Here is a 12,445-nt window from a genome sequence, read left to right as displayed (position 1 = left end):
AAAAGTCACGAACATTGGAAAGATTCGCGCGAAAGCGTTTTATCAAAACCCCATTTTACATCATTCTACGTGGCACTAGTAGAAGTAGTGGCTGCTGGTGTGTGCGAACGAAGAACGAAGATGACAGTTTTCAGGAAGCTAGCCAACCAGCCAGCCAGCAACAGCATCAACAAGCGGAGTGTGGAGTGTCGGAACCTTTCAAGCGATGAGGGATTGATGATTCGTGTTTTTCGCTTTTGCGCGCGGCCATGATGGTGGTGGTGATGGCGAGGGACATCGCCTCCTCCGTTGTGCTCGGTGAATGACGTTAAGAGGAATACTTACCGAAGCTGAACAAACTTCTCGCGTCCTTCTTCGGGCAGCAGCAGCTCCAAGCAGGTCGAAGCAGGCGAAAGGCTTAACGTGCAACTCGCGGCTGGATCACTGGAAGGAAAAGGAGGAAAAGTAGAAAAAGGATGGCGGTTGAAAGACAAACATTTAATGGAATTTCAGTTTGAAGTGGCATCCGCCAGGCTTTTCGGGAGAGAGGCGGTGCGCATAAAGAATGTTATCAAACTCGAGGCAACGATTCGTGCGGACGGCCACGTTCGGTTCGGTTCGCTTTTTGAACCAGATTGACGTTAAGAAAAGCTTCGTTGTTTCTGTGCTGGTGCTTGAGGATCGATTAGCGAACGGTTTTAGCGTTCAAATCATCTGCGGCGGGGGGGGCTCAGTGCTATTTTGGTCCCGCCAAAAATGAAAGCCTTCACCACCAACGCACCACCAACGTGACACGCGACGCACAAATTTGCATTCGAGGTTCCGGTGCTATTTGCGGACGTAAATATGGATTCAGTCAGTGAGTGAGGCATAATTTGAAGTGGAATGGAACGGAACGGAACGAAATGGAATGGAATGTACATTCATTCAATTGCTGTGCCGAAGCCGTGCGCCATGCCGTGGTAAAAGGATCGCCGCTTAGAGGAACGAGACAACCAGTGGCAGAGAAGCCACCCGGGAGGGGGATCGTGCATCTGATTTCGCGAGCGCAAAGGAATGCAAATTGGATGGATGGGAATAGTGTTTCGTTTGAATCATCTTTTTCAATTTTAGTTACAGCCATCACTATCACCGACGTCTCTCTCGGCACGGCACGGGCTTCAGTAAACAACCGGCGACGACGACGACGACGACGATGACGTTGAAGATTGTTTTCCGGTTACGGTTTCGTTGCTCTCCGCGAAAAGCGCTTCCTTTGGCGCGTTTCGTGGCCGTTTTCACTGAGTGAAGAAGCGAGAATCCTTTTGAAACACGAGCGCACCAGAGAGAGAAAGTAACGTTTCCGAGCGAGGAAATAGGATTGCAAACACTCCGGAATCCGGGGCGAAACACATTTCAAGTTTACCAGGCCCTTGGTTCGAAAAATGAAAAAAAAAACGAGGAAGAAACAAAACGAAAACTATCCCACAAGCAGCATATTTCATTTCAAAAGTTGCAGCACTGTTCACTCGCTATGCTGATGGTATTGCCCGAATGTACGAAGATGATGATGAAATGCGTGGCATTCGGGGATGGGGGGACCATTCCATCACCTGTCAGCCTATACGTGTGTGTGTGTGTGCGCGCTCGTCACATTAGTACTCAGATGGTCGGAAAGTACTTCGAAGGGACACGAAGCCACCGAAGCAGGTGAATCGGGATCATTTCGTTTCGAGAGTTTCGAGAGCCCCGGGTCCCGGTTTTACGGGCGTCAGCTGTTGCCCACCAGCGGCCATTATTACTATCGATAAATTTGGAGGCCATCGCTGGGCCCAGGGACCGAAGTGTCGCGCGAGAAGGTGTCCGCTACCGCTCGTTGCTGCTTTATAACTCTCCCGGGGAACCATCACCCGGGGTGCGGGTGTAGAGTGGGGGGTTTGTGCCACCCACCACACCCTGATCACCCACCAACGACACCGTGGGCGCGAGGGGAACATTTATTTTCGGCACTTGTCGAGTGAAATTTATCTTGGAAAACATTGAAACATGGGCAACCGACAACCACCGACCACGTCGCGGCGCATGTGTCGAATTTCGGTGCGTCGCTGGCCGCAGGAAGGCTGCTACTGGCTAACGTTGCCTCCTGTTAGTACCCGGTGTCGATGCCGGTGCCGGTGCCGCTGCTGCTGCTCGGAGGGTGATAAATTTTATCATCATTTTCAGATCGAGCCAGAAAGCACACCACCCATCCCTTCGCTGTCCGTGTTCCGTTTCGGGTAGAAAACCGGCGGTGACCAAAGTTTGTAAATCTTCTATTATGCAGCAGCCGCCAGTGCGCCGGAAGATGAGCGTGTGCTTTGCCGGTCGTGGGGCCACCGGCGGAACGTGCTGTGGTTTTTTTTTTTGGGCTGAGAAGGGAACAAGCTAACCAAACCAAAAACTCCCGGAAAAGAGAGGGAAAGGAATGGAGGAAAAACTTATTTTCTCTTGGCTCTTGGTGCGCTCTGCTCCGGGGGACGCAGCACCATCTGTGTGCGGTCTCTGTGTGTGTGTGTGTGAGAAACGCTCGCATTGCGTTTTCGTTTTCCTTTTTTTTGGTTTTTTGGAGAAGTTTCTCCATTTCCAAGCTCGAGCTACTGCGCTATTGATGGTACCTCCTGCCTGCTGCCTGGAACGTTAAAAAATGTCGTAAAATATGCTTCGGTAATTAACGGTCCTCTCCTCACACACCCTTCCGTGGGGTGCGAGCGAACAATATTTTCCGCCTCACGTGCCACGAGGATGCAGTTTTCGGTGGGTTGGGCATTACTTCCTCCCCCCCTCCGGGGTGGGGATTTATTTGCCAGCAAATAGGGAAAATCAAATACAGAAAAACAAATGCCCAGCGGGCGGAAATATGTGAGCAGTTCCGGTGGGTGGTGCACACATAGCCGCTACGTGCGGTGTGTGGTGTGTGTGTGTCTGCAAAGCAGGCTGGTGCGCACGGCTTGGCCTACTTGACTCTTTGACAGCAGCTCAGGCCACAGCTCGCTCACGTTCGGCACTTAATTTAATTAAAAATGATTTTTCTTTTCCAAGTTTACATGACAAACATGGCGCGTGCCGTGTGCGCGAGGAGCAACGAGAGAGAGAGAGAGAAGGAAAAAAAGAGAACGAGGACGAAAGGACTTCCGCGGAACGAAACGTGGATTTAATTATAGTTCGTGCTGAGCGCATTTACTTGCGAAGCGATTAAAGCCCTCTAGCACTACCACCACCACACTGAAACAAAACAGAGCTTTAAGTGAATGTGTGTTGCGGCACTCGCTGCCCATTCGCTACGCGTTTCCCGGGGGCCTAATGTTGACCGTGGTACGGAACAGAAGACTCCGCACCGAACAGTTACAATGTTCAATTCGTTTCCACAGAAAAAGAAAAACCCACGAGGATCCAACCTCCGAATGTCCGGTAACAGGCCACTGATAAGCCAATACAGCGCACACCAAACGGCACACATACAACCTAGGTGGGACACGGTGGCTGCAAATTCATTAAGGGGAAAATTCAATTAATCGCCCTCTGCGACCACCCTTCCTTGACCGCCTGACCCTCATTCGCGCTGGCCGGTCGCGTTAGGGTCGTCAGTGCACTACGAAGGATCGATTGTTACAATAACCAATTAATAACATGACATATGCAAATACCGGAGCAACATAGTCACAGTCCGCGGCGAGAGGCCAGCGGGCAAAGAAGAATAAATACATGTTACAGTCAGTCGAACCATCGCGGGAACGGTGCGTGGATTTCACGGAACATGTCCGTTCTGTTGTCCGTTTCCTATCGTTCCGTATTATTACAAGATTATTCTGTCAGTGTTCGGTGTTGCGACGGCACCAACTGTCGGTGTCGTCGTGTTCGCGCGTTTTATTGTTCCAACTGTTCCATGAAACCATTTTGCATACGAACAGTAGCGCTTTAGAGAGAAAGAGAGAGAGAGAGTGAGAGAGAGACAGAGAGAGAAAAACAGAGAGCAAGCCGGTGAAAATAAAAAAAAAATAAGATAACTGCAGAGCTTTTTTTTCTCTTTCAGCTCAGCTCTACACCTTCACATTGAAAGTTGATTGATTTTGCACCAGCAATACAGAGGCGGAAAATTGAAGATAAATTTGATTTTCGGAGTTAAAAAAGCGGCCTCGCTCGCAACATTGCCGCGATGCCGCCGAATGTGAATTATGAGCCTGCCAAGTCACACATACACACACACTGGCACGGCCTGGTAACTCTCTCGCCTACTCTCTCTTTCTGGCACCGTATGGTGCTCCCGGAGCGTTCGCTGTAGCGCGGAAAATTAATGAATCCCATCTGCGTTCCCTCCCTGGTGGGCTGGTTGTGGGGTCGGTTGGTTGTGTGGCGCATGCAGGCAAAGGAGTGGGCTCGAAGCTAAATCAAATATCATTAAAATGTATGGCCCTTTTCCGAGGCGCGCACCCTGGTCTAGTAACCCCTGGCGCAACGACGGATGCTGTCAATAATTCAATTCCCCCGACCATCGAAGTAGCCGTAGCAGCAGCGGTAGTAGCAATGGTGTTGTGTGTTTTGGCGAATGCCGATCCGTATTTTGGTGGCAACAGCGCGCCAGTTTAAACATCTTTCCCGCGCGGTTCAAGGGAAGGGTGAGGAACAGATGGAGGCGCCCAGTCGCCGACTCTCGGTCGCGAATCTTTACGGGTTTGCATAACTATCCTTCACCTTTTCACGGACGAACGGAATTAACTTTGTCATTCAATCGTTTTAGAGCATTTTGTGTGAAAGTGAGTGAGTGAGTGAGTGAGTGAGTAAGTGAGTGAGAAGCGCTTATGCCTCGCCAACCCTCGGGGCTTGTGCTAGTATTCTGCGAAGGCAAAAGATGCCGAGGAATGGTGTGGGGTGGACGCTCGATAAAAGCCAAACCACCCCTTCGAGTGCTGCTTGAACTTTTCGATGGCTTTTGCCTCGAGTACGTCTCTGCCTCCTGCCTTTGGAGTGTCAATGCGTGTGGGAAATGGACAGCTTTCGCATTGTTGCCGCCTAACCTCCTCCTAACCGGGGAGACAACGAAAGTGGAACGGAGAAGGAACCGCACGCACACACACGCACACATACATATATTCTGAGGAAATCCCATACCACTGATACGCCGAACCGAAACTGCTGACTTCTGCATTCATCCTTTCCGGCTTCTGCCTCTAACCCTGTCGTTCCGCCAGTGCTCGTATGTGTTGCCTTGTGCGCCATCCAGCTCAAAAGCAGCACACCAGACACTGGCACACGGCCTCTTGTGCCAAGCTCTGTGCGTGTTACGCTCGTCTTGACTTTGCCACACACACACACACACGCGCGCGCACACACACATGCACACATGCAGAGTTTTCACAGTTGTTTCTGGTTGAGACAGACAAGACAAAGAAAGATTTGGGCCAACTCGGAAACTAGGCAGCGGTTGCTGCGTGCTGCTGCTGGATCCAATTCGAATAAATTTGCCTGTGGTATCTATGTGGCGTTCCGGGTTTCTGAGGTTCCGGGTTTGTGAGTGGTTTGAGAAATGCCAGAACCAAACCAAACCGGAGGGTACGCCGTACTTGCATAAGCGCCGCTTCGCAATTGAGTCACTGTCTTCGCCTGTTGTTGGTGCTGTGTGACAGCTTCGAGTGTATGAGTCACATGGAAACCGTTGCCGGTGGACGGGAGGGAGGAATTTTTGGGTATGGCTTTCAACCGGAAGTGATAATACTTTTTAACGGAAAGGAGAATGAAATTTGTTAAAGGTTGCGCAGAATATTTGCTGCATCTTTCAGCTGTAGCCACCTTATCTTGAATCGGAGCCACATATAAATTATCAGTTACAATGTGGCGATATCGCAATCGTAGTGGAACCTTTATAATGTTAATTTTTAACATTTTAGGCATATGGCATACTTTTAAACACGCTTCTTACTTTCACTATGACTATCAATAAGCCTCAGAATTGATAGTTTAGCGTTTCGAAATTAAAATAAAAAGCGCTTGGCTTGACACTGTTCATGTTTAATCAGAGACAATAAAAATCGATCCCTTTGCTTCTATGATCTGCGCCAGTAAACAACATACACAAGTACAGTCTTACGACTTGATTAAAGAATAATTGATACTGGATCGTAAGATTTTATTCATTCCTAAGAGGCGTAAGAAAGAGGTTATTCTTACTAAAGCATGGAACAGTTAATATTTGTCCGCTTTTTTAAATCATTGCAGCGCGCCTAGTGGTCACTTTGCCATTCCGTTCACAGCGTTTCAATCATTGTAGTCTGTTTATTTAGTGGTATTTTTTCAAACTCATATGTAAACGTTATTGTGGGACTTTTGCCTTGATTTGAGCAAAATAAAACAGCCAAAAAAGTGTAACAAATGTCCGATTCTGCAGAGAAAAGTGAATCAACAAACATGGGATCTCTCACCGTGATTCCACTAACAAAAAATTACGACAGTCGACATAACAGTTCGGGAAATATTTTTTAAAAAAATTTTAAGGTCATAAAAGCTAGAAAATAGCCAAATAGGGCCCTAGAGCGCAGCTTGATTGGCCAAATCCGTGCAGGGAAGCTGTATGAATAAGTGTTTGCAACACTTGTTTGTTTGGTTGAACGTGCATTCGGATGGACGGTGCAACAAACGTAAAAATGCGTTTCGAAAAATACCGGGCAAAAAATTTACTTTGCCAATCATAAAGGGAATGGTTAAGAAAGGGTTTGATTTATTTACGGAGATGAATTTGCCCATTAGATGATGATTTGATTCAAATAGATGGATTTCATAGGGAAAACTATCAATCCACAAAAATGTCTGGATTTTCGTTTCATCGATTTCTATTGGACGATTATCACAAGGAAACTTAAAAAGTACATCAGGAATGTATAAAAACCAAATGAAATGAGGGTGATGTGCAACAAAAGGGCAAATGATGTGATCTATAGTACTGTGCAAACATTTTTGGATGATGTCAAAGTAAAAGTTTAAAAAGTCATATTAAAAAACCAATGAATAATTTGCATCAATATTTCTTATTAAAAACAATAAGAAAACCTACAAAATGACACCTTTCTTTTCATTAAACGTAATTTTTTGGTGGAGATATGACCTATTTTGTGCGGCCAAGTATTAACTGTTCCATGCTTTATAAAGTGTTGCAGCATCGTAATATGAAATGTATCAGAAATTCTGCATCTGTGGATCGCACATGATTAAAACTCCGAGTACAGAGGGTTTTTGTTTCAGCAAAAACATATAAAGTTTCAATTTATTGATAGTTTGATTGAAAAATCTAAATCTAATGCCTAAAATTCCTAAATTTTCCCACCATTGATTAAACAACCTTTTCAAACAATGGCTTTGTTCTAAGAGAGAAGTAAATATATTACATTGTCGAATGTGCATATTATTAAACTAATACTTGTATCATTTATCGACAACATGGAGAGGAGAATTGATTGAATATTGTGTTCATCCATCCTTCTATAGAAACATAACCCGATACACCGTGCACCATCAACATAATTCATCCCGAAACGTCCTTGTTGCTCCAGCACAAGGTAATAATTTCCCATTTCCCATGTTATCGCTGTTGTACAAAATGAATCCACCGGATCTATTGATCAGTGCCTTCATATTGCAGCGTTATTGGCTGCTATCCTTCATTTCTTGCGTAAAATATTAGTTCCCCGATCGGAGCGACAAGTTTTACAGAAATCATAAACATTAAAACTACATCACCGAAGGGGTACCATTTCCCGCGGGAAGAGAACCGGCACCGACGGAAACGCTTTCCGCAACCGGTTCGGTGTCTCTCTGTGAGCGAGCTACGGAATCATCAATCCTGCTCGGTGCACGCCACCATCGACAGTGGAAAGTGTGTTACTTACGCGACGTTACTTGCTGGCTCCAGGCGGACAGAGCGGCTCGGGAGCGACTCCGTTTAGCGGTCCCGGTTAAGCGGCTTTGCTGACAGAGTACATATACGTGCATATGTGTACAGCATGAAGCAAACGGATTTACCGGACGGATCACGACCACCACCACCACCGCTGGGTTCGCTGCTGTACTCGGCATCATTTTCCCTCTGTCCTTCACCATGTTTTCTCTGTTCCTCCGGTCTCGATGTTAAGCCTTGTTCTGGCCCAACATGGAACACTCCTTCGATCTCTTTCCCTACTTACCTCTCTCTCTTGCTCTGGGGCCACCGAAAAAAGGGACGCGCACCCCTTTTTTCCAACGTTTTGTGCATGTCCTCTCGATTCAATCAATTGATGATACTTCCGCGATACGGGTATGCGTCTCCACTGGCCCCACACACGCACACACGCGTGCGCACCCCCTTTTCCGGTTTGTGGAGTCCGGGGGGTTTAACATGCTACCGATAATCCTTCCCCAGGCAACATTGACGGCATTCGGAGCAACGAAAAGGGGAGCGCTTGTTGCGACCATCCTCCCTCGTCGCTGTTTGGTGCGATGTCACGACGCCACCGACAACAAGCTCCGAGTGTTTGGTGTCCGATCCGATCGAGATCCCATTCTCCCATGCCCATTCGTCGTCGTCGTCGTTCCGCTTTTACGATTCATGAGTTACATATGCATTCGGCATATTCGGCGGGACCGTGTTTGGGACCGTGGTAGAAGGGGAACGAAAGGGAAAAGGGGGGTTCCAAAGGCCTCCGCATCAATGATCGGCCCCGTTTATGCGAGGGGGGATTTTCAGGGGCAGGGTTCTGGAAATGCTAATTTCCTGTCAATTTTTCTTCCCTCGACGCTTTCGCCTGCGCCGATATCGATGGCACCGGCCGCGGCCTTATATTTATTTTCTGCTATTCTGGACAGGGAGCTCCATTCGGAGTGCGTGCCACAAGTTTCACACTCGACTGCACACACCGGCAGCAAACGTTTTTGGGCTGCATGATAACGAAGGAGAAGGGTTTTCGCTGCCCTAAAATATGCATACGACGACGACGACGGCGCTCGATCTGCGACGGCGGCTTAATGATTATTTATGAAGCGAACCCCCAATCGAACAGCCGACCGTAAGAGTGAAACGGATGAAAAGGAGCTCCGGTTCCGGTTCTCCGGTTCGACGACGTTTCGGTTATCGAAGCAGAACCGTCTGTGCCTCTGGTTCGTGGCCACCGCGTACCGCGCAAGTAAATCACGAATCCAGGACCGCTCGACCAACCTTTTGACGGCATTCGGGTCCAGGTTCTGCCGAAAAAGGGTTCACCATCAAGGGTCGAGCAGTTCATTTGGCAAATGATAGCGTTCCGTACGCGTTTCTTTTGACCTTCTTTTGAATACTGCTACCGGGAGCGACTGGCATGTCCCTTGGAACTATCGAGGACGACGAAATGACCGACAGCTTTCCGTGGTGGCCGCGCGTTATTGACTACCAGGCACCCGGGGGCACCAACCAAGACTAATTTATCATGCTGCTGTCCTGCTGTACACTCACTAACCGTCATCTCTCTTTCTCTCTTTCTCTACTTCCGCAGGCGATGAAAGTTCGCACGTACACGGCGTGCTGACCAGTGACAACCTGTTCGATGGTACGGTCGTCACGAACCTAGAGCAATACTACATTGAGCCGGCCGCCCGCTACTCACCGGATCTCGAGCGACGGCACGGTGTCCATACTGTGATCTACAAACTCAGTGACGTGAAAATTCACCAGAATCATCACGGCCATCATCGGGTACCGTCGCCGATGCCGACGGTCGATAGCAGCAGCAGAAGCAGCAGCAGCAATAGCGTTAGACCATCGTCAACGTCGGGCACGGGTGCTGCTGCTGCTGCTCCTAGTGTCGCCACCAGTGGTGATCATTTGTTAAATTTAGTAAAAAACCAGTCTAGCGCTAGGATTCAATTCAATCAAAAGTCTGACGACGGCCACGTCCCGGAACAGCGGGACGATCCTGACACCCAGCGGATGACCATGAGGGCGACGACGACGACATCACGTAAAACACGCAGAAAACGGTGGCTCCCGGAGGAAGTGGTAAGATACTGCTGGCCAGCACTGGCACACCGAGTTGTGGTCCCATGTCAGAGGACGGACGATGTCGCATGTCGAGAAACTTTTGTATTACATAAATGAACCTAATACAACGTTGGTGGAAAGGCGCCTCATGGCGGTTGATGATGATGACGAGTGTGTGTCGCGTACGGGATCATTCTGGTAATTTGTACGATGCTGGTGGACATGTTTTTGTGTCTCTGGCACCTCTGGGCGCTAGAGGAACCAATTCTAGGGACACGGTAATGGGTGACGCGTTCGCGGTTTCGTTCTTCCGGAAAAGTTGTACGATCGACCGTAAAATGACACGTGGCCAAATTGGTGTGTGTCGTCATTTGACCTTCGTGTGCAGAGAGGAGAGTGAGAGAAGATGTTAGTAGCTTAACGGAGATGCCAACGGGATTTGGAAAATGTTGGTTTGGATATAAACAGCCACCAATGCCAAAGGTATCTGGTACGTGCTGGGGAGTATGCATTTCATTAAAAATGAACTTCAACCGCATCCCGCCGTCCAGCAGGGAAGGGAAAGCTACACCGTTCTAATCCTACGGTAGATTAGAACGTGGCGCGGATCCGAGCCGGAATAGCTGGGATTCATGCGCGCTATTGAAGCGCTAAGCGGCAGAACCTCTGTCGCCACTTGGAGTGAGGTGTTTGAAGATGAGGACGTGCCCGATCCTAATCCTGCCCCGAGATGGCGGTCATTAACTGTGTACGCACGAGGTTAAAGAGGAGGAGAGGCACGAGCACGAAAAGTTGTCGAAAGGTTTAAAAATACATTAACCAAAGAGAGCGAGAGAGAGAGAGAGTTCTGCCGCGACAGAACATGAGTTCAACTCAAGATATTAAAGGTAAGGGGGAATAGTGACTAAAGACTTCGGTTCGGTCTTTAACAAAGTCCAACAAGTCCATGGCCACGATGAGTTCCTGCCACGGTCTATGCATTCCTCCTCCTTGTGGACCAAATATATGATTTTTCTATATAGAATGTGCTCAAAACGAAACGAAACGTTTGATCTTTTAGAGGAACCATTGAGGTGTTCCGCAAAGGCTCGCGCACCTGACACTGGGACACTGTACGGTGCTGCAATACGGTACAACGGTGCATTGTACTATCCCTTATGAAAGCACCATTTCTTGATCAATACGAATTTGAAGCGCTCCAGCACGGCGTGGTGCATCGTGGTGCACGGAGGAACCTTAGCACCATTGCAAGAAGCATTGATTTGCCCTCAGTGTAGCCGAGTCGAATGGCATCGTTTGAAGTTGTTCTCCTTCTCCTTCTGCTGCTGCTGCTGCTGCTGCTGCCGGTTCGTGATTGAGTAGCAGCATGCAATTCCGTCCGTCCCCCACCAAAGGCCAGGTTTGTTAGTGCTCCTTTCGTTCTCGCTCCTTTCTATATGCCCGGATACGGAGAAATTTCGAACATTTTCCAAACGATTACGATTCGAACCAAACTCAGCAATGGCCACGTAAACCGCGCCTTGGCTCCCAGTTGTTCAGTATTTCTTTTTATATTTTGTCCTAGTTCCCCTGTTTTGGAACACTGTCCGAAAAAGGGGGACTTTACAAGTTCATTTTCGAGATGCTTCGATTTCGGAGGAAAAGTCCCCAGACATGTATTTGTGTGTATCGGCCCTCTGTATGTGTGTGTTGGCAGTTCTTGTAATCGACTTCTGGCCGAAGCGACTGTCGAAACACTCCCCAAAAACCGAATTTCTATTTCCCTCGGACCCTTTTTTTCCCAATCGTCGAACCATTCAATAGGCCAAAGGTACGCTCGATACGCTTCACGACGAACCCAAGGACCAGACCATCTCCTGCTCTTGCGTGTGTGTGTGCTTGGGATGGTCGCCGTAGAAGGTCGCAGAACAACCGGAAAGCTTTTAGCCTTTTAGTTATTTACAAAAGCTTACGCTCCGATGGCGTTTGTGAGTTCCGGCGACGTCGTCGTCATCGTCGTCGTCGTCGTCGTCGTCGTTGTTGCCACTTTACGCCAGTCGAACGGCGACGTGCTCAAAACCGTCCAAGATTGCCAATGACGGGGCAACACACGGATGCCTGGCAGCTGGGAGTGCGACCCCGGTTGAGGTTGCCGAAGTGAAATGAATGTCAAATCGAATTGTGCAAAAGACGGCCATCGACGACCGACCGACCGACCAACCAACCAACCGAGCAACGCCCGTATTGACACAAAGATGCACCACTTTCAGGAGCCGCACCGTCGTCGCAATCCCGGGGCGGATTCCGGATGGGGAGCTAGCGGAATGATGGCAAGATCCGGCCCCGGAAGCTTCTCCCATGACTTACCACCAGAGGGTGTGATAGCGGGGGGGGATTGATGCGAAAGCGGAGATGCTGAAGCAGGACAATAGCAGGACAGTCCTTCTCGGTGTGGTGGTGGTGATGGTGATGAAAACCCGTTCCCCGTTCGTAAGG

At 48.7% G+C, this 12,445-nt stretch overlaps 1 protein-coding gene across 1 annotated transcript in view; it reads left to right on the top strand.

Annotated features, from left to right (window-relative positions):
- Positions 1–12,445, top strand: part of LOC125949229 (uncharacterized) — a 148,304-nt gene that overhangs the window by 73,285 nt on the left and 62,574 nt on the right. Inside the window, exon 4 of the mRNA XM_049676050.1 lies at positions 9,486–9,988. Coding sequence (XP_049532007.1) covers positions 9,486–9,988 — 503 coding nt within the window. The remainder of the gene's footprint in view (positions 1–9,485; positions 9,989–12,445) is intronic.

The sequence above is a fragment of the Anopheles darlingi genome, chromosome 2 (genome assembly GCF_943734745.1).
Source record: "Anopheles darlingi chromosome 2, idAnoDarlMG_H_01, whole genome shotgun sequence".
Lineage (NCBI taxonomy): Eukaryota > Metazoa > Arthropoda > Insecta > Diptera > Culicidae > Anopheles > Anopheles darlingi.
The sequence above is the reverse complement of the archived record's forward strand: the minus strand, read 5'-3'. Positions and strand labels throughout refer to the sequence as shown.